The 21,890-nt window shown below is 38.6% G+C and overlaps 1 protein-coding gene across 8 annotated transcripts; it reads right to left on the minus strand.

Annotated features, from left to right (window-relative positions):
• Nucleotides 1-145: 145 nt before the first annotated feature.
• CEP152 (centrosomal protein 152) lies at nucleotides 146-21,685 on the minus strand. 8 transcript variants are annotated; one of them, XM_030281770.4, is made up of 27 exons: nucleotides 21,557-21,685; nucleotides 20,328-20,450; nucleotides 19,546-19,646; nucleotides 19,267-19,333; nucleotides 18,712-19,056; nucleotides 18,072-18,240; nucleotides 17,284-17,424; nucleotides 16,244-16,383; nucleotides 15,751-15,951; nucleotides 14,159-14,306; nucleotides 13,402-13,493; nucleotides 12,415-12,581; nucleotides 11,644-11,848; nucleotides 10,764-10,856; nucleotides 10,506-10,636; nucleotides 10,203-10,331; nucleotides 9,930-10,065; nucleotides 9,016-9,195; nucleotides 8,241-8,507; nucleotides 7,684-7,797; nucleotides 6,759-7,409; nucleotides 5,199-5,373; nucleotides 3,023-3,104; nucleotides 2,829-2,935; nucleotides 1,926-2,082; nucleotides 1,540-1,643; nucleotides 146-1,419 (listed from the first exon to the last, which is right to left on the minus strand). In XM_030281770.4, exons 2-27 carry the CDS (start codon nucleotides 20,412-20,414, stop codon nucleotides 542-544), a joined length of 5,067 nt encoding a protein of 1,688 aa, XP_030137630.3. In that variant the 5' UTR covers nucleotides 20,415-20,450; nucleotides 21,557-21,685; the 3' UTR covers nucleotides 146-541. The 8 variants fall into 8 exon arrangements, with proteins under 8 accessions (XP_030137630.3, XP_041574233.1, XP_030137633.3 ...); XM_041718299.2 differs by lacking the exon at nucleotides 21,557-21,685 and adding an exon at nucleotides 21,141-21,325; XM_030281773.4 differs by lacking the exon at nucleotides 18,712-19,056.
• Nucleotides 21,686-21,890: the final 205 nt, after the last annotated feature.

Here is a 21,890-nt window from a genome sequence, read left to right on the forward strand (position 1 = left end):
TACAGGAGGTTCTTCAAAACGGAAAAGTCAATTAAGATACTAACTTCAAACATCTCTCATTACGCTCTGAAGGAATTTTGATAACCATTTTTTAAATGAGCAGAAGTTACAGTAGCTTGGTTTTAGATAAACACTGCACACTAAATTGAATATAAAAAAAGATTCTATTTAATAAATTTGTATCCAGTGTATCTAGCGCACTACAAACATTTACGAAAGTGTTATTACAAGGGTAAAGAAAAGTCTGCAGTAATATTTCAAGTAACTTAGTAAAATTTGTTCGTGTAACATTGGTCACAAAATGGACACAGTAGAAAAGATTTTCCTCAATCATCACACTGTATTTAAACATCAAGTCAATTTTTTCCTTCAAACGAGGACTGCAGGTATTGGTTCAAGTTAGAGAGTGGGCTAATTAAAAAACATTATCTTGCTGAGACTGGGGAATCTCACACCATTCTTCTCCAAGCATTTGTTGCAGCATTTTCCTACATTTGAATCTGATGTTGCTTTGAGTTGAGGGACAGTTGAATTTGATTTGTCAAGAGTTGAGGAATGAAGTGTGCTCTGGGTTTGTTATCTGCTGGTCTCTACTGTAAACTTTTGTGCTGCTTTTTGTACTGAGATTCTTGCCATTGCCACAAGAAATGTCTCTTCGAGAAGTAACATTTTCATCTGCAGGAGAAAATGACATGATGTGAGGAAACTCTTCACAGTACACAGTCTGTGCTTGAACAATAGTATTGGCTTTTTGTTGAGGATACAAGAGAGGCATTTCACCACAATCCAGATGCAAGCTTCCATTCCCAGAACTCCATTCACTACTGCTTCCTTCATCTCTTTCTGGAGTGTCTTTAAAATCAAATTCCTGACTTCTCTTAGACTTGGTTTTCCATTTTCCACATGATTGGATACATTTATCCTCTTTCAAGCCTGTTCTTCCATTCTTGCTCTTAAGCATATGATGAGTTGGCCCAGAGCTGCTGTGGCCATTTGTAACCCTGGGCACTTGCATATTTTGTAGTGCTCCATGACCAGGAGAGGGAGGAGCATCGCCATTACTCGCAGCACACAAAAGTCTTTTGTCTATATTTGCAACAGGGCCATATTTTTCTCTTCTTCCATCTTCATTTGGGTAACATTCTGGTAGAACACCTCTAGATGCACCATCCAGATTTTGAGAACTATTCCTGTTTGGAATACCTGAAGTCAATGTTTCACAAAGCACATGTTGAGTTTTGGTCTGCGCTGCACCAAACTGCTGTCTCAAGTCACGTGGAACACGCTTCTGGACAACTTTATCAGTGGCTTTTTCAGTACTGCTTTCACTACATTTGCTTTCCATGTGGTGTGACCTAGTCCGAAGCACACAGTCTCTTTTGGAGCACTCAGCTCCAGGATCAGAACTTAAGCGCAGAGCTAGGAGAGGAGGGAAAGAGATAATCAAAGATAATGTTACACTGGAAGAAAAGCACGCTCATTACTACATGCATTAAATCAGTATGCTCAAGAAGAGAAGGACCACAGAATCCAGCACACCTGGGCAGGCAGACTTGCGCTGGGGAATGTGCCGCAGAGGGGTTTCCAGTCCTTTAGCCATTGTGGCAAGTTTACTGGCAGCATCCATTATTTTCTTTTCAGCTCTGTCAAGAATTGCAGAACATGGGGGAAAAAAAAAACCAAAACAAAAAACAAGTTTAAGAGCAATCCAACTCTACATTTTACTTCAAGGCAATGTTACTGATAGTCAGAGAATACTGAAAGGAAAGTGTGTCAGGCAGTTCAGCAGTGACCTGGCACCAACACACACACGCTGGCAAGATTTCAGACCAGGCACTGTTTGCTCCAAGGTGGACAAACACCAGACTAAGATCTACACATCTCTTGCACAGCCAGCAGTCATTTCCAAACATACTTGAACTTACCCTTCATGTTTGCCATTATCAGTGAGCAGCTGTTGAAGGCATGTCAAGTAGTATTTGCGCATTTTCCGTGCTGTCTCTTGGCGCTCTCTTAAAACCTCCACTTTAATCATTTCAGCAGCTCGTTCCTTACTTTCACGGATATAACAAAGCATATCACCTACAAACACACTTCATTAGTACCAGTTTTCCCTCAGAGTGGGGAAAAAGCCAACACCACAAACTGGGATTGTCTAGCAGACCTGGAACAAGTCAGCAAGGACATGGATTTACCAGCCAACATTCCACCAAATCCTTGTGCCAGTTGTTGCCTACTGGATGAATGCCAGGGCAAACCACAGTAGGTCAATATGAAGCATCAGAAAGGAATTCAGTTGTCTGATTCTGCATCTTAAGCAGGCACAGGGATTTGGGAAGAATGTTGGCTGGTAAAATACAGGTCTAGAAGATTTTCAACGGCCATGCAGAAATCTGGGGACCTGCTGCACTCAGGTAAGACTTGGTGCTACATTTAATCCTTTCTCCTCAGCCAGAAGGTTGCTGACTAGGCCAGAAGGCAGGATAGAGCACAAGAGAAAAGCAGATTTTCTCTCAGAACAAGCTGCAGTCTAAGTAGATTTTTTTTTTTCGGAGAAACAAGATCAGTTCTCAAAATTCACTTTACCACTTTAAAAGACATACTACAGTACAACAAAGCAAGGATGGTAAAACAAGGCTTTGCCCATCACAATTACATCCTGAATTTAGGGTGACAATTCCATTTCTCACAGTCACTTTAGTAAGATGGAAAAATTTACTTCTCATGTGATTTGGTTGTCAGGTTCCTGTCCAAGCTGGCTGAAGGAAGAAGCAACAAAGTAACTTATTTTCCTCCATTAAATCATTAACTAAGACTTTAGTACTTACACTTAATCTTGCTCAAAGCTTTGATGTAGTGAGCACGCATTTCTTCCAGACCTTTCACAGAGTCAGAGGATGCACAAGGTTTTGAGATGCCTTCCCTTGACAGTGACCTGAAATGCATACACATCACACTGCACAAAAAAAGCAACTTATATCTTCCCAAAATAAGAAATCATCTTGTTTAGTTTTTTAAATACCTTGGTGGTGATCCCTGGTCTTTCAGTTTAGTCTTCATCTCAGAGTTTTGTGCAATTAGAGTTCCTGGAACCATCTCATTTTCTATTAAAAAAAAAAGGATGAACCATAATTCACTGCATTTCTCTAAATTCAAGTTCAAGAGATGCTTATGTAATAACTGCTACCTGTGGTACAAGACCTCAATGCCACAAAACATAATTAGTGGCAGTACAGCTGTTGCAGTAACAAGCAGATAGGAACCGATCCCAACACACTTTAGTGAAGTCTGAATATAGAAATCCTCTCATACAGTAATTAAATAAGCTTAAAGCCTTCATATGCCATTACTAACACTAAACTGAGATATATCAAGAGTACTTGGAGAGAAAAGACAGGATAAAAAAAATAACAAAGGTGGTTTTGACAAACATTGAAAAAGAATTACTAATTTGTGGGTTAGTAACTGTCCCTTCAAGATATAAAGATAGAAGAAAAAACTTGGTAGGTTTTGTCCGTTTATTGTGGTGATGGTTTTTTTTTGTTCATTTTGAGGTTAATAACCAAAACCTCAGTATCCACCGAAAATTAAAAGATCCTGCAGATGAGAGAATCAAAGTTGTCTTTAGGTGACTAACAATCATAACCTTGGATTTGCTCTGACTTAGCTCCATATTCCTTAACAGCAAGCTGAAGATGTTTGTGGGCCGTCTCCAGCTCTCTTTTCAAGTCCTGGCACACAGCCTCTCTTTTTTGGCAGCAGCGTTTGCAGCATACATCTTCCTGAGACCCAAGGCTCCTTTTTGTACATTTCTGACTTGCAACAGTAATTGCTAAAAGTTATACATCAACACAGGACCAAAAAAAGAATCAAGCCCAACCTATTTTCAGTGTTCTGCTTAGTCCTCTTCTCACTGGAAGCATGTACTATTTTAGCCCAATTAAACTAATCATAAGAGGCTGGTACCCTGTTCCAGAAGGTGCAGCAGCATCTAGCAACTCATACAGCTCTCACAACCTCAATGCACTTCCATCAGTGATGATCTGAGTTCCTCACTCAGCAAAAAGACTTGCAGGTTAAATGCTTTTAAAATTTTTTTAGGTTTTTTTTGGTTTTGGGTTTTTTTTTTTTTTTAATAACAACAGCCAGCTGGAAAGCCTCACACATGTCTGAGCCTGGTTAAGGGATACACAAAGACTGGGCTCCATCCAGGCCAGTGCTGGCTGCTCCCCACAGCCAGGCCAGGGCGCTCTAGAGACAGCAGCTCTGCAGTGCTGGTATTGTTCTGTGTATCATACTCATTATGTTGGTGTTGAAGGAATTCAAGCCACATTACAGGCACAGAGCCAAAAACGCTTGGGTTTTGTTGCTTTATGTTTTTCAGTTGCATAAGAACACAAACTAAACAGAATGCCCCAGGGACATCTGTCCCTCCCAGGAAGTTTTTCTCACTGTCTCCAGTTTTGCCATAGTACACGTGACAGCCTTGGGAAGAGCTACAATGCCAAAGTAGGCACAGGGAGTGGGAGGAAAGGGAAGAAGGGGAAACACAAAAAAAGAGAGAAAAAACACCCAGAGATTCACACTTTTTTCAAGTATATTCTTGACCAAAAGAACCAGAGAAGACTACCATGCCAAAGCAAGTTCTTGACACAAGTATCTTTTACATGAATGCACAATTCCTTGTCTTGTGTAATGCCAGGAGCAAGCAGTATAATTCAATCTTTGAAGCTCCAATCTAGTATTACCCATTTACAAAACATAGTTTAGACCATACCCTGCATACCATGGCCAACACTGCCTTGCATGTGAACTGTTACCTACTCCAAAGGTTTTGCTGCTAACAACCCCCAAAGAATTCACACACCTCTAGCAGATGAGACAGCTATTTCTTTCTTCCTGAAGAATGGATTTAAAAAGCAGGAAGCTACTAGCATTTGATAAAATGAAACCTCAAAGCCTAGCATTAAACCAGTAAACTGGAGACCAGTACCATTTGTTGCAGTTTGTGACTTTAACTTAGGTTATGCAATATTACCTTACAGTCAGAAGAATTGTATCTTCCTCTATTACCCAAATATTTATTAATTAGCTAACTTTACACTGGGATCATCAAAAGGATATTGAATATTAAAGACGCTACTAACAAGTTTAATTTGATGACTTGCAATCTGCTAGATTAAGATCAAACCAAATACCTTTGTCTGTTCCAGCTTCCTGCAAGGGTGTCTGTCTTCCCAGTCTCCTTTGTGCTTCTGCTTGGTGTCCAGCATTGCACACAGGGGGTCTTGCCACATTGCCAGAGTTTCCTGCACCATGTTGTGGGCAAGGGTATGAGTCTTTATTTGCATTACTCACTAGCTCTTCATATTTCTGCAATTGAAAAACACTTCCTGAAAACACAACACAGCAGAAAAAGTGTTCCACACCACAACCAACCCTGGTCACCAAGCAGCTTTAGTAATTTTAATACAGGTACTTTAAACGTGCAGTAGAACCACAGATTACAAGTCAAATGGTGAAGAAAACATCTATTCTATGACATAGAAGTTTTACTTATAATAAATCATTGCAACAGCAGTGCCTGAATATCTTGAGTATTATTTGGAAGTGTCAGTAGCCCTTAACATTGCAGAACTATACCCTGTCTTTGAACAGCTGAAGAGGACTCACTTTTTAAAGAGAAAAGACATTACTAGAAAATTAAAAAGACTTCACTAGATAAGATAATTCAAGCCAACCAGTGTTTTGAGAGTCAAAGGCATATTAAACAGTTTACTAAGAGACATTTCATTTCCAGTGCAGAAGGTGCATAAGGCATAGGAAAAAATTATTCTCTTTATCATCGTGGATATGATTTGTGACATGAAAACCTTTCAGGCCCACTTGCTGAACAGAAATATATTGACATTAAAGAAATGGTAACACCCCATCGTCTCTTGAAAAACCAGACATTTTCTTTGTCCTATTCTCAGATAATTCTCCAGCTAGAAACTGCTGGGTTGCAATGGCATTTCCGGTGCCATTTCCCACAACAAAAACTTATTACAAGCATAAGCACTGCAAAGACAGGAATCTGCTAAAATAACAGAAACAAGGGCTTTGGGACAAAATCTGACTTAGCCCCAAACTCCTCTAGAAGAGGGTAAGACATCTTTCCTCATCTGGGCAAGCACACTGAAAAAGATTCCCTAGAGGCACAATAAAATAGGCAAGACTCTTATTCCCAAGACAGAACTGACTGACAAACTGACCTATTGCAGGCAATTTGCAAAAAGGATTTACTGTTTTCATCTTTATTTGTATGAAGAGGAGCGGGAAAAAAGCACAACATGATCCATAATCACTGTCCAATCACCACTGCAAACTGGATTTTGCAGCTATGCAAAAATCTGAGATGGGCTCTGTCATGACAGCCCATTGAAGAGGGAGCCTTCAACAGGCTCCCAACCTTAAGCAGGTTGATTAATCTCCTTAATTTACAAGTCTTTGCATAAATGACATTCCTGACTTTCAAGCCTGACTTTCTCTTCTTTAAGGATTGAAGATGTCATAGCTACATCCTTTCCCTTTTCACTTGTTAATAGTAGATTTAGGCTCCTTTTAGCTTTTGAGTATACTTATCAATGAACACAAATGTTGAATTTTCTATTTCTCGCAATTATGTGGATATTTCATGGGAGAAAACCTGACTGAGAACAGGTCTGACTTCTCAAATCCCTTTTCTGATTGGCAGTTATAATTTACAGAAATATTACCTCTTTCCATTCTCGCTCTTTCTTTTCCAGAATTGTGCAGACTGTGGTTCTATAGGCCTTTTGTAAACAAGCCTTCAGTTTGTCTTTGCCTTGACTGGTTAATTGAACATGAGAGTCAAAACACTTGTCCTTCCAAGAATGTTTACTCTGGGTGCACTTGACCAGTTCTTCATGAATTTCACTCAACAAATACTCCAGCTCAACCAGAGTCTTCTCCTCATACTGATTCACTTCATCCTGCAGTCTCTTGGCTTCCTGAGCCTTCCATTCTCGCTGCTTTTGGTCTAGTAATATCTTGATTTCTGCTTCTTTCTGAATGGAGAGATCATTCTTCTGCTTTGCAAGGTCCTCCTTTGCTGTTGCAAGGACTTCTTTAATTCTGTTTCGATGATCATCCAAGAATGATTGGTAGTCTCTCTCATTTTGCTCTTGTATCTGCAGAATTTCTTCTTGCTTTTCTTTGTTCCACTGCACCCGGGCTTTTGCGAGTTCTGCTTTGACAGCTGCAGGGATTTCCTCTTTCTTTAGCTCCAATTCCCTCCTCAGAGAAATTATCTTTTCTTCAAGTTCTTTAACTCTTAGTCCAGATGTCTCTGTACTTTCATATTCTTTCTTCCATTTCTCCTCAGCAGCTGAGAGAACCAGGGCTAACTGGCAAATTAACAACAGTCATTAGAAATATATACACACACTCACAGATACACAAAATGCAACTCTGAGTCATTAAAAATCTATTGGAGATCTTTTCAATTTATTTAATAAAAATTAAACATATATAGGGAAAAAAATGGGTGTGGAGCAGAGTACACAACAAACATCTTTCCTTAGTGACTCCCTGTGCCTCTGTCTACATTAATTCCTCAGTAATATATGGGATTTGGAAGACTTTGTTTATCAACACAATTATAGTAGTATTTTGGGCTACCTGCTTTGCTGTAGTCTTTTGGTGTTCTTTTTCCCATTTTTCTTGTTCTATCTTTAGATTTAGTCTGTACTCTTGTAGCCACTTGGCCTGAGCTTGGGCTAAAGCTGCATCTACCTTTAAACAGATAAAAAACTTGCTTCAGTAGGTAGGTAGGTACACTGAATACATTTTTATGATTACTTTCATGTAACAGTGCAAGAACAGACTTCAGTTTGGATGGCTATGTTTAGAAATTAAAACAATCAGACCAGCAGCACTTCATGCATTTCTTGATGCAGAAATTATGCCAAAATAAAAAATACTAAATTTATTTTTAACAAAATGGTATAAAATCTAAGTCAGTGCTGCTCAGTTCTGTTCAAAACTCCTGCAAAACTTGTTTAACAGTGTGGAAAACAAACCACATGCTACAGTTTTTTCAGAACATTTTTAAGAATTCCATTTCTAATACAGCAAATATCAATATTAAACTTAAGAGGAAGTTTTTTTTTTTTGGATGATTTAAGTGGACACAGCAGTTTCAGAGACTCCAGGCAGACAGAACAATTATATGTTACCTGGCTGGCAAGATTTTTACAGTATTTATTTTCCAGTTCTAATTCAAATTCTTTTAAGGCCTCTTCAGAGGCTGTATTTTCTTTTAGAGCCTTCTGGATCTGCAGCCTCTGGTCTTCAACAGTCCCTTCTAAGTCTTTAGTTGAAACTTCATCCACAACTTGGTCAGTTTGGCAGCTGCAGTCATTACATTCAACTACAGTTCTTCTCACTTCCTCCAGCCTACTTTGCCATTCTTTTTCTAAATTGGCAAAGACTTGTTCTTTATTCTAAGGAAAAAAATATTTTTTAAGAAAATCTCCCCAGTGTCTAAATAAACAGATTTCACTGGTGTTTAGCAAATTAAACACTGTTTACACCAATGATCCTCCTTAACAGAAGAACAAAACCATGCACAGAGAGGAGAGAGTCTGGTGACTTATCAGAACTTTCTCCTATGAGACAGGATACACAAAGGATTTCTACATGATACCTGAGTGAAACAACAGAAAGCATAACCTTCACTCAAGCACCAGGGGGAAAAGCTCCAGCATATTACCAGCTGTGACATCCAGGGTATTCTGTTTGTTACTTTGCAAGATCTAGGTTTTGAGTCTCTTTAAAAATATGAAACATGTAATGCCTAATGATTCCTTCAGAGGCTTTTGAAATGACAAATCCTTAACAGACACTCCCAATGGCAGAATAATAGCACATAAATCTAAAGTTCTGTTTCTGAAAATAGACAGCAAAACAAAAACAACAAAAAAATGAAATTTCCTGATCTAAGTTTCACACCTCTTTTTCCTCCTTTTCCCAGTGAACTTTGGCTAATGCAACTTCCTCTTGAACCTGCTGGTGTTTTTCTTCCAGCCACTGCTTCTTTGCTGCTGTCATTGACCTGATGTGTTCCTCTTCAAGCTCAGTCCTCAGAAGTTTAAGGGAGACTTCTTTTTCCTCTAGTAGCTGTTTCTTGAGCTAGACCAAAAATAAATAAATGAAATATTCTCCAAGGCACAACTGCTCTGGTACAAAACTATGAGAAATCATGAGACACGTTATTAACTCTCTAGAGGCTGTGCACTGATATTACTAATGACACTTAGACAAGAGATTTAACTCCCAAAAGAGGTGTTTTAAGATATTATATCAGAGGTTATTATAGACTATTGCTGTTAAGTAAGTTTTTGTATCAAGCATCTTTACTCCACTCATACTTTGAGCTGCACCTCTTTACTGTACTTGCTTACCCAAACAGTTGATCTACTTCAGTCATTGAACACTGATATTTTCAGAAAAGCAAAGTTTATAATCAAATCAGTCTGAATTCATTACTACTTAAAAAACCACTGTTTTTTAGATCAGTTTTATATAGGGAGAAGTAAACTTGTATCATCTTTCAGGGTTTTTTGAAATTATCTTATGAATGTAAAAGCTCATACTGCTGACTAAGCATCCTCAGAGGTCAGAATTATGGAAGTTCACTACATGAAAACAAACAGCTATTGGAAAGAGTTACTTGTACAGTATTTCAAAGTTCAGAACACAACACCAGCTTAATTTAAAAACCAGTAAGTCATGTGTATGAACTTTCTGATACAGCTGCATCTTTTCCAAGCAGGTTCTGCAAACATTTACAAAATTACACTTATTAATATTACATCTTGAAAATAGTGGGAAACTATATGTTTTATAGGCATTTCCATTTGTACCTTCTCTTCCTTCAGCTGCTGCTCTTGTTGAAATTTCTGTCTTAAAGTATTTTCCAAGGTGTCCTTCTCCCGACAAACTCCAATGTAACATTCCTTCACTACAGTAATCTCTTTGTTCAGCTCCTCTATGTTATCCCTTCAAAGGACAGATTACTTATTATTAATTGGCCTCAGAGGACAGCAAACCAGCTTTAAAATAAGTGTAACTAGCAGTGAAAGTCAGACAGCAAACATGAAAGTTTCAGTAAATATGGAAATAATGCCAAGTCTTACTTTAACCGCGAGATTTTCTCTTCAGAAGTTTGAAGAAGCAGCTGCTTTTCCACAGCAAACCTCTCCATCAGCTCCTTCTCAAAATGTGCTTTGGTGTCCTCATTATGTTGCTGATAAGTTCTTTCACACCTACAATTCCAAGAAAGGAAAAATAACCACCTGATTTAAATTAACTAGGTTCAGGTTTTTTGTAAGAATATACTTTCCTAACATGGATCTCCTCTTGTATCTGATAGCTGGAACAAGGCTGTGTGTGTAGGATGCAAATCCATAAACTAACCTAAACTAAGTTAACAGACTTACCTGTCAATGGCCTCTTGCTTATCATGATCAAAATCCTGAACCATCTTTCTCATCTGACAACAGAGATCTTGATTTAAGCTTTTCAGTTTTTCCTCATTTTCCTTCAGTTCTGCAATAGTTGAAGTGTGGGCCTGGACAAACAAGGGTCAATAGGGGGTTGCAAGAACCTTTTCTAAGCACAGGTTTTTAAGTATGGGGTGGGGTTTTTTGTGATTTTTTTTTTTTTTTCAGTAGTAGTAAGGAGCATCTCTGTCTTACCTCAACTTCCTTTAGCAAAGCTTCATTAGCCTTTTTGAGCCTCAGAACTTCTTCCTTTAGATTATCAGAAGCATCCTTCACATTTGCAACAGGCTAAAAATTAATAAAATTAGCACAATATCTTTCAAGATATAAATGATTTAGCAGTTAATGATTTAAAAAGTTAAGAGTTGTCAAATAAAAATTGCATTCAAAAAAACACAAAACACAGGAAATTACTGCACTGCAAGATCACAGTATCGCTGCTATTCTAGATGAATACTTAAAACTTAGTATGATGAAGCTTTGGAGAAGCACACACTCATGTGTGTGTTTGTGTTTGCAAGCTGAATGACAACAGCCATCCAACAGAGAGCACACTTCCCACATACATTGTATTCTTATCCCACATCCAGGTCTCCATCTACAGATGCTGCAAGTCTGATCAATCTATAGAGGGAAAGCAATAATGGGGTGAAGAGAGATGCAATATTAAGGAGATTCCTTATTGATCAAATTACATTGTGAAGGCCCCCTGAAGGCAATCTGTTAAATGTTCTGATTGTATAATCTTATGGTACTATCAGCCCTCTTGCAGAAATTACAAGGTCCTTTTGGCTAAAAGCAAACCATCTTTTCCCAATGAAATTTACTTCTAACATAAGTAGGGCAGACACTAGGCATTCTCAAGCATAAAAGTCATAATTTTAGCACTCAATAATGCATATAGTACCTATGTTCTACTATTCAGTTGTTTTCTTTTTCACCAAAGATGAAAACACAGAGTTGCTATGAAAACTCAGCTATGCATAAATTTTTGACCTATTTTCATAAGAGACTTTGATTTTGTTCACCAAAAACCAGGAATACTTGACTTTTAAAGAAGCGTAAAAGAACAAACCTCTGAATTTTTTGATGCTTTTTCTGCTTTCAAATGCTTGCATTCCTCTAGTGTCTTCTGGCAATCTTTAAGACTATTTTGTAGTTGAGTAATCTGGTTTCTCTTCATTTTATTACTGCTCAATAAACGTTCCAGCTCAGCTTTTAATTCTACAATGATTTCATCTTTAGAGAGTTCTTTATCCATGTCCCTGTTCTGTATTGCACTATCAGGAAAGACATAACCAGTTCAGTATTTTAAAGACAAAACACATTTAGCTGAAAGGCAAAGAGTAACTAATGCTACCAGAAATACCAGGGTGTCTAAGATGTAATAGTAAAAAGCGTAAGAGGACATGAATATCAAAGCTTTGCCATCAAGTTGCAATTCATTTACAGAGAACTTGTTAATCCAGCTGTTTCCTCAAAAGATTTATTCTCACACAATGTGAAGAATTTTGAGTCAACTCAGCTGGTTGATGTAAAAGACACCTTTAACTTTAAGCAACAGTGTTGAGTCTTTGAGGAAGAAAAGTATCCATTAATATAATTCAACAATTAAAGGAACAGCAATGTAGTCTCTTTAGAATCTAAAGCCTTATTAAGTAGCAATTAGCCAACCAATTTACGGCATTAGTATGGTTGTCCTGTTTCTCAGATTACCTGGCAAAAAGCAGTATTTCAAATATCTATCAAAAACCTATGTGTTGATCCAGTAGAACCCTCTTTTTATACAAGTTGCATAATTTTTTGAGGATTTTAACTTTTTCTTTCTACAAGAATCACTCAATACCTTGCCAAGAATCTTGGCTTCTTCCCTGTGAGTTTTTTAATTCCCAGCTCTACATAGGAATCACCCAGGCTCATATGTCGCTCTCCACCTGCATCATTCAAAAATACTCCAAGCTTGGCAGCAGATTCATACAAAGCTATTTCTTCTTTCAGTTCCATTAATTCTTCCTAAAAGAAAGAGACAAAAAAAAATTACACTGACCAGAGAGACTCCAAGCCAACACATCAGACCCATCATAACTCTTCCAAGGAAAATAAACACATGGAGCTCTTCCTTCCAAATATAGTTATATTTAGCTGCATTTAGTTGAATTGTCTAGCATTAACTTACTTATACTTTCATTTTTCATTTCTGATACCTCTAGCAAAGCATATATTAAAACTACAAATTTGTTAAAATATACAAGAAATATTCCCTATTGTTCTCGTAGTCCATCTATGAAGTATTATTTCTTTTGCTCTTTTGCATTCCTGCTGTCCTTGTATAGCAAAATGGATGACAACAGAAAAGTACATACCTGGAGAAACAGCTATTACTCTAGTGTTTAGTAGGATTCATAGTTTCCAAGATAATAGATTTAAATCAAATATATGAACTCAACTGCAAACACAGACTTCTACTCATGCTTTACAGAGGACTTTCTAGCATTCCTTTTTGATGACAAAAGATAAATTTCAGAGCATGGTATCTCCTCATTTAGTTATGAGACTCCCAGCACACAGAATTTACATTCTTTTTTTTCCAAAAGCAGGTTGGACAGAAGCATATCAGATTTGTGCCAATACAATTGCTCAACTGTGTTTTAATTAGTTGGGGAGGGAGGAAGTCCAATATGCAACACTGGGAAAGGAAGTAGTCAAAGATTATGTGCTTGTTTCCCTAAAAAATTTAAAGTGTTTCAACCAACAACTTCTTAGTTATAATGCCTCTCCCCCCACATCAAATGGAAACATTTTATTCAAACATTAAATATTCAAAAAAATTAACCTGCAAAGCCTTGTTCATGTTGTTGCTTATAATCTGTGCAGACTGAGCTTGCTGCAATTGAAACCGTAACTGATTTGTCTCCTGCATTGAGCCTGTTGTAGGAAAGAAAAGGGAGAAAAAGAGCAAGTCATAAATATGCAAGAAAGTCTATGCAATCTCAAGAAAGATCTCTGTTAAAAATAGCAAGGTTGAGTCTGGCAATAGACATTACTGTTTCTATTTCCTTGAGCTTGCTAACAGCTACTAAAATACATTACTATCCAAAGACTTCAATGTGTGAAGGTAGGCAAAAGACAAACACACAAACTGCAAAACATTTCACAATCTATTTCTATGATACAGGTTTCCAAGAATCAGCTTCCAGCTCCCAAAACAATTCTTCTCACTAGGACTGGAATTTAGAATGGCAATTCAAGTCAAGCACCTTAACACAAAATTAAGTCATTTGCATCCAAAACCTGTTGTTTAGTATGAAACAAAGTTTACACACATGCAGCACAAAATACCTATGAAAACACTTTAATCACTGTTCTTTGGGGTTTGGATATGGTGTTTGCTTTCATTTCTATTTTGTTTTTACATCTTAGTCTAGACTTCAAGTTAAGTTTGACAAACCCACTGCACAGGAAACAGTCTAGAACACAATTAGCTTGATGTTGATTCCCCTTCCATAGAAACATTTATATGCAATTTCATATTTAGAAAAAAATGAAGATATTTCTGCAAGGAAAGGTAATAGCATGAGTAAAAGGCTGACCTGTTTGCAGTAAATTTGCACATTGCTTTTGGCTTTCTTCTAGGCTTCTTGTAAGTCGATTTATTATTTCAGTTTTTTCACATTTGGTTTCTTCCAGCAATTTTTCAAGTTGCTTAACATGCTCTCCTAGATTTTTGCAAAGCTCTTTCTAGGAAGAGAGTATTTTTACTCGTTTTACAAACATTTAACAATCTAGAACTGTTTCAGATACAGACAAATTCAATATATACAAGATAAAGAATAAAAATAATCAATCTGGTACCTAAGGGGGTAGAGGACAGTTAAATCAACCACAGATCAAACACTATCCTCGGCTGGCAACTGACCTCTTAGAGAATCAAAGTTCTGTTTTCACTGGGAGGCAGTAATTCTACTCATATGTAAACAAACATGGATGAGAATAATCTCATATTTCCTAGAGCAGTTACTTTTCAGCACATCAGTTTATCTCCTGTAATTAATCACATACACTTATTCTATTGCAGAAAAAAAAAAAAAAATCAAGCCTACACATGATGTCAAGCCAGTCAGTTTATTTTAAATGAGCTTAAGACAAGCCAGCAAGTGCCAATACTTGCAGGTAAAAGAGGAACTGTAGTTTCTTTTTCACAGGATATACAAAGCAGACATCTATATGGCATTACTTAGTTACCTACACAGACCAGGGAGGCACAGTGCTTTGTATTTACACCTTCTGACTTTTCTATCGTCTCTAAAAAAACAGATCTCCCTCTTTGAATATCTCAAAAATGCTACCATATATTTTGCAGTAGAGACAAAACTTGTACAAGCTTTGTTGTGGTACTAACAGACAAAAATTTAGCAGTGCATTTGGTTTAGAACCAAATACCAGTTACTTTTCCAAGTATACAACCCATCTATTTCTATATGTTGAGACAAGAATTAGAGAAATTTAATTTTATTTTCTTTATGTGAAATAAGAGGAAAATTTATTAAGACCTCCTGGAACACATTGATTGAATATTTCTAATAGTGGAATGGATTCTGATGACATGTCAAGTAGAATAATTTCAGTAAGCTCTACAACCATGTAACACAATCTATATCAAACTTCATCTTAAAGACAGCCTTTTACCCCTCCTCTTCTTTTAAATCCATACTTCTAAAATAAAGTCTCTGTTGAGTGGTTAGTCTTTCAGCATTTTGAGACCAAATCTTAGCAGCAGACTGTTCAATATAAAGTTTTTCTTGTTTTTTTTTTTGTTTTTTTTTTTTCCTTGGGAGAATATCACATTATATCTTAATTAGTCCTTTCCTTTCCCAGAGTTATTTGCAGAACTCTTTCAAAAAAAGATTGTGCACAGAAGGAAAGCTCAGAAGAGCAACTAAGACAATAAATTTCTCCCCTCCTCTGCATCTGCTGTGTAAAAACTCACAATTTGAACTTGCAACTGCCTGCAGATGGTTATGTAAACATACCACATAGGCTTCGTAAGGCTGAGACTTTGCATTTTCTTAGCAGCTTCCAGAAGGAGTTATTAGAATTGTAGTCAAGAAATGCAGTCTGGGAAACATGGGGAACTCTAAAGTGTCTCCAGTACAGTACTTAGCATTCTAAAACACTTTCTCACCTGCTCTCGGAGTGCAGATTGTGTAGTGTCAAGTTTCTGCTCTAATGACAATACTTGCTGCTCATACTTCTGCTTGAGTGCAGAAACAATGGCCTCATGTTGTTCTCTGGCTCGCTGGAGGGCATCTGATCTCTGAAGTTCTAACAGCTGCTTTTGCATGCTTTCCATGGCCACCTCTGCCACTTTGGATTGCTTCAGTATCTGTAGGAACAGCATTACAGTAGTTCCTAGTTACAGTTCACTGTTGCTCTGATATTCTGTACATAAGTTCATTTTGTTTTGTGCAAGAGTTGCCACAAGTCCTCAGACAATGCCTGTGTTTTCATACACAGTATTTTCAACCAATGAACCCTATCCATCCATCATGTAATTAGCTTTTGAAATGGTCATGACCAGCATTTCAAAAGACTAGCACTTCTGTTTAATGCAAATGCACCACACATTTAACTGTAGAAGTCTTCCACAATAAACAGTCTAAAAATATTTACAGTACCTGCTCCTCATTGGTTTTAAGAGTCTGAATTTGAGTTTCAAGGGCCTTGATTTGGCCTTCAAGATGCATTTCCCGTTCCTTTCCATTCTGATAGAGTTTCTGAGATTCATGAAGACTAAGAGCCAAACCATCCTTTTCATCTGAAGAAAGAGACATAATTGTGTGAGAACCTTGGCCAGCCACCCAAGAGCTTCATGCAACAGTACCTGCTCTACAGAACCATTCACTCTGCCTTGTACTGCAGATAACAACAGAAGACTGAACAAAAACATTCAGTCTCCATCCAGGAACCACTGTCTTCTCCTGGCAGCAGGGAGCACTCCAACACACTGTTTCCAGTAGGATCCTGAAGGTACAAGCACCATCCTGGCAGCAGGAGGACCTCACATTCTCCCTTACACCGTTTAAAGGGAGAGTCCTCTGGAGGAACAGCCAAGACACAGCCAAATGGTTGACAATTGAACTTTTCTCTCTCCTTTGCATTCCAAAAAACCTATAGTCTTAATTCTCTAAGTTTAGTACATTTTTTGCCTGTTCCTATAAGAAAAAGGAAACTACGACAATTAGATTTTTTAATTTTTGAAAGAGATTTTCTCTACATACAGTCTGTGAAACGGCCTGTTAAACCAGAAACCACAAAAAAAAAAAAAAATTCCACAGATGTCCACTTTTCCTATTGGGGTTTGGGTGTTTTGGTGTCAATGTTTCCCTCCCAACCACCCCCCACCCCCAACTTTGAAAACACTACTTTGGCAGACTTCTCACTTTTCTGTACATTTGTGGTGCCTGACACATGGGGACTCTGGAAAACAACAGTGGTCTTGAAAATACAGTAAAATTTAAGGCAGTTATGCAGTCAGGCACCAGTCCAGAGATTTTTACTTAGAACAGTGTTTGGGGGAAGAGGTTTAGGCACATATAGTCCCAAATCAAGTTTATAAGTATGATAAATACCTTCCAAGACACTTTCTAAATCAATCTCAGAATTCAGAAGTTGTTAGATATGAATAAAATCTAAGAATTAGCACAAAACATTTTACCTTTGACCATTGAAAGCTGATGATTCAAATACCTAATCTGCTGTGCACTCTTTTCTAGTTTTTCATTAAGTTCTTCCAGTTGTCTTTCCCTTGCTTTATTTAGAACTTGAAGTTGAAGAATCTGCATATTTTCTGAAGAATCTGCCAAATTTCAAACATGCAGACAAGTCAGCATAGATCCCAAGAAAGTCATCGCTGTAATTCCTGCTCCAAAATATTTTTTTTGTAGTGCCAAGTTCACTGCTGGTGCACAAAATCTTTTTTTAATCCACATTTGATTTGTGTCACACAAATTGCTCTGGCAGCAATGGCTGAAAGAATGTGCAAACTACAACCCCAGCCTACCAGCAAGCCCAGATAAAAGTTCACATGCTGTGAACTCAGACTTGTAGCCACTACATGTTTACAACATGTCTAACAAAGCAGTTCTGTCATTTGAAGTGTACCTAACAGAAAAGCCCAATGTGGCATCACTCACTGGACCTTAGGATGTGTACTCTGAGTCATTATTTTTCAGTATTATGGAAGGAGGCAAAGTGTCAACAAGGTTTGACATCAAGCCATCCGAAAAAATTTTTCCGTTTCATCAATCAAAACTACATTTTTAATGCCCAAAACTCATATACCCTGAGCAAAAAGAGATCATTTCTAGATATAAAAGGTTCTATACTCAGCATATTTTTAGTTGTCCTCTTACTGAAAAACTACTGAAATCAACATGTTTCTATCACTGATTTCCAGTAAACATTTACACAAGTTTATTTTGAGTCTAAGCACCAAACACTTACTTTCATCATTGCCCAAGAATTCATGTTGCAAACCTTCAAACACTTCATTTCTTCTGTTTCCCTCTTGGATTCCTGGAATATTTTGATGAATGCCATTTTGGTATGGTTTATAAGTCACTTTGTAAGATTCTGGTGATTGGCCACTGACAACATCAGATGCAACAAATTGCTGTTGTGACAATATATACATAAGAGGAAATACATTAAAACTACAACTGTAGCTTTGCTCAGTGAAATATTTTTCATTATACAGGTTGACATTAAGAAGAGTTCTAGTAGCTCTTCATTTTCAGGCTTCAATCCAGCACATCATTTAGGCATGATAGAGTTCTTCATGCAAGCTTCCACCTTAGAAAAGTAGTGAAGTGTTAAATAGAGTAAGCACACACTTAAGTGAATCACATTCATTCTACCTCATGGAATTCTACCAAGACAACAGGAGAAAGAACAAAAATCATAACATGAACATATGAAAATTCAGTTATTAATGTCTTGGTTTTTTAAATAGGCTACTGAAGCCTCCCATCTCTGTTTGAACTGACTATAAGAGACTGAAAGTATTTAAAATTATTACTACCAATAGCTAAAGTCCTGTGAAATTTTCCAAGAGATAGAAAAAATGTGTCAACTTCTAAAATACCTTAAGATGTTCCTTTGGATCATCTGAAAAATTTAATATTTTATTTTGCTGATCGTTAAATTCTGGTTTATGGCCGTTTGTATAAGGCCTGAAGTTTTCAGGAAGATGATACACATTGTTCTCTTGGTAGCAGCTTGGAGAGTTAAACCCATCTCTACCAAGATACACATCATCTGGATCATCTTGGCCATCCTGGCCACTGTAATCTTCTTTAACATCATATAAATGTTTCTTCTCTTCATCATTATGTAGGCCATTCCAATTCTTCCCATGTTTTTCAACATGATCAGTTTGCTGGTCACACAAGAATTGTTGAGGGTACAGATTTTGTCCTTGTTCATAGCCCTATGAATGGATATGAGGTTTAGAATTGCTCTCTCAAAACTCAGATTTCATCCCACCCTCCTTTTTCTATGGTTAGAATATACTTCAAATGAATACCAAAACTCATTTCTAATTAATTTTAACAATAACACATTCTCTAATTACTTTAAGCAATATTTGCCATGTTATTATGAACAAGCAGTAACTACATCCCTGCTCATACAAGCTTACATTTGGAGGATCACTGATCAATGGATGATCCTTCCACATTCCATCAAGCTTCCCAGGCTCATGTGACCTAGAGAGACACAAGCAGCTTAACTATGTACTAATAACTTCAGGGAAAAAACAAACCTTCTTTTCTTAAATTAAGGCACATCTCATTTATTGCAAATTGCACTACAGCTCCCCTTTTACTTGGATTATTTTTACACACCTCATCAACTCAGACTTTGCTTTATTCTTGAAAGCACAACACAAATAATAAAAAGATGGTGCCAAATGCCTTACTGCTCCTCGGTCTCCTGAATGCTACAGTCTGAGTAACTGGAGAGTTGGTCTCCACTGTCCTCCAGCATATCATGGGGAAGGTCTGTCAACAATTGTTGCAACTGAAATAGAACAAACAACATTCATTATATGCTCTTCAGGAAAATTAATACAAGTTGTGCCCAAAAACATTGGCAAAGTAGGCTACTTGCAAAAAATCCTCATTTTCTTCCTCCAAGGAAAAATTCACAACACTGGAATTCACGAAGAGATTTTTACCACAGAATGCTTACTAGACTAGAGTGCCAACCAAAGCATTTTTCTGCCAAACTCTTGTTAAGAAAAGAGCTGCACCAGAAAGAGGGAAGGGAGATGCCATCTTGTACACATGTCCCAAGACAGACTAATTCAAAGAATCATCTGCAAACTGATGATGCCAGGATTTCTCCTCTCTAAACTTCAGACTAGAGAGGTAATGGACATTCAAAACATGCTCTTTCTGAGAAGTCTGGGTGGAAATCCAGATAAGAACTTGCCAGTCAGTATCCCTATGTTCAAGAAGTCATCACTGCAATGATTAGTGCTCTGCTCTGGACCAAGCAACTGGACACAAACAGAGAAAAACACCACAAGTAAAACACACCCCAACTTCACTTCTTATGCTTTCTAAGAGTGGCACAGTCTGTACCCTCTTTTGCTCCTACCAGACTATATAAACCTTTTACTTTCTTTTTATGCGCTTCAAAGATAGGAAGAAGCTAAATTAACAAGCCTTCTATTTAAGTTACTCAATTCTTTTTCACCTCTTGTTCTCTTGCATAATCTTCTTGGTCATAGTCTTCATCTTCATGCTGAGTTTGTAGAGCTCCACTATCAAAGTCAAGGGACATTGTTTTCTAATATTGATTTTCCGTATCCAGCAAAACCTACCACAGGACAGGAAAACATCACACGTGAGTAAAATACATGAGGAATCAAAAAGCACCACCCTCATCACCTGAATTACTTAATATGAAAATATAATTCTTGAAACAGCCATTGCACATTACTTATTAGTTTCTCCTATATCCAAGCCTACTCACTTCCAAGAATTTAGTATTTGAAACAAGTATTTAGGTTTTATTATGTCACAGGCTGACATAATTTCTGAAGTTCATTTACAACCAGACATTATTTTCTGCAAGTTCTAGTACTCGACAGTATACAGATTATGTGACACATGATGATAGTTATGCCCACTTTTGCATCTTGCTCTGTAGTCCTCTAGAGAATAACTACATTTTGTATTAACAACTGAAAGTATGCTGTTCCTTGTGCATTTGGATAACAGCCCCAAAAGGAAAAATAGGAAAAGTATCACAGAAATCTAAAAAGCATCACATAAGTTCCAGATTTCCCTGCTTAAGAAGAGACCCTTGACTCCCAAGGGCCTGTGTACACTGAGCAGTTGCTCACACAAAGCTACTGTGTATAAGTGCTGGTCCACATTTGGTTACAAGATAAATTAATCCTTGTTGAAGGGACACTTGATTGGGCACACAGGTGTAGCACATACTGAAGCCTTCACTTGGTATAATGTAACATTTCAAGACCATTATTTCCAAATTAAAAGTCACGTTTTAAAGGACCTTCTTGCCCACTGCTGTTCACGGAAACTCTCCAGCCGAGCTGGCAGGAGGCCTCACAACGCAGCCCGTCTCCGTGCACCCCGTACCCCCTCTCACAGGAGGCTCCCGCTTCCCCCACGCCGCACCAGCGGAACACGACCACTGGCCCCTTTCCGTAGGGCCCTCACCAGCCCCGGCAGCGAAGGAGCCGGTCGGGAGTGCAGAGCCACCGGGACCGGCCCGGAGACCGGACCTGGGCGGGCCGGGGCAGCTCCAGGGGCGCGGGGCGAGCTCGGTCGCCGCCCCTCAGCCCTCAGACGGCGGCGCGGGCCGGCGGGGGCGATGCTGCCGTTATGCAGTGCACTCCCGCGGGGCCCCCGGGGCCGCAGACGGCGGCAAAACACGGCCCGAGCAGCGGAACCCACCTGAGCCGCCGCGGCCACCCGCCCTCCACAGCCACCGCCGGACCCGGCCCGCCGCTCTTCCGCATCACTGCCGGCCCGCGCCCGCCGCGCTGACTGACAGCCCCGGCCACCAACCGGCGGCCAGAACCGCCCCGAGCCGCGCTGACTGACAGCCTCGAGCACCAACCGGCGGCCAGAACCGCCCAACCGCGCGGGAGGGCGGGCCCGCCCCCGCCGATTGTTTGAAAGCAGGCGCGCATGGTCGCGGGAACGCGCCTGGCAAGCTGATTGGCCGAGCAGGCTACCAATGGCGGTGTGAGTTTTGTGGGGGGGCGGGGTCTCCGCGGACGGGCAG

The sequence above is a fragment of the Taeniopygia guttata genome, chromosome 10, assembly GCF_048771995.1.
Source record: "Taeniopygia guttata chromosome 10, bTaeGut7.mat, whole genome shotgun sequence".
Lineage (NCBI taxonomy): Eukaryota > Metazoa > Chordata > Aves > Passeriformes > Estrildidae > Taeniopygia > Taeniopygia guttata.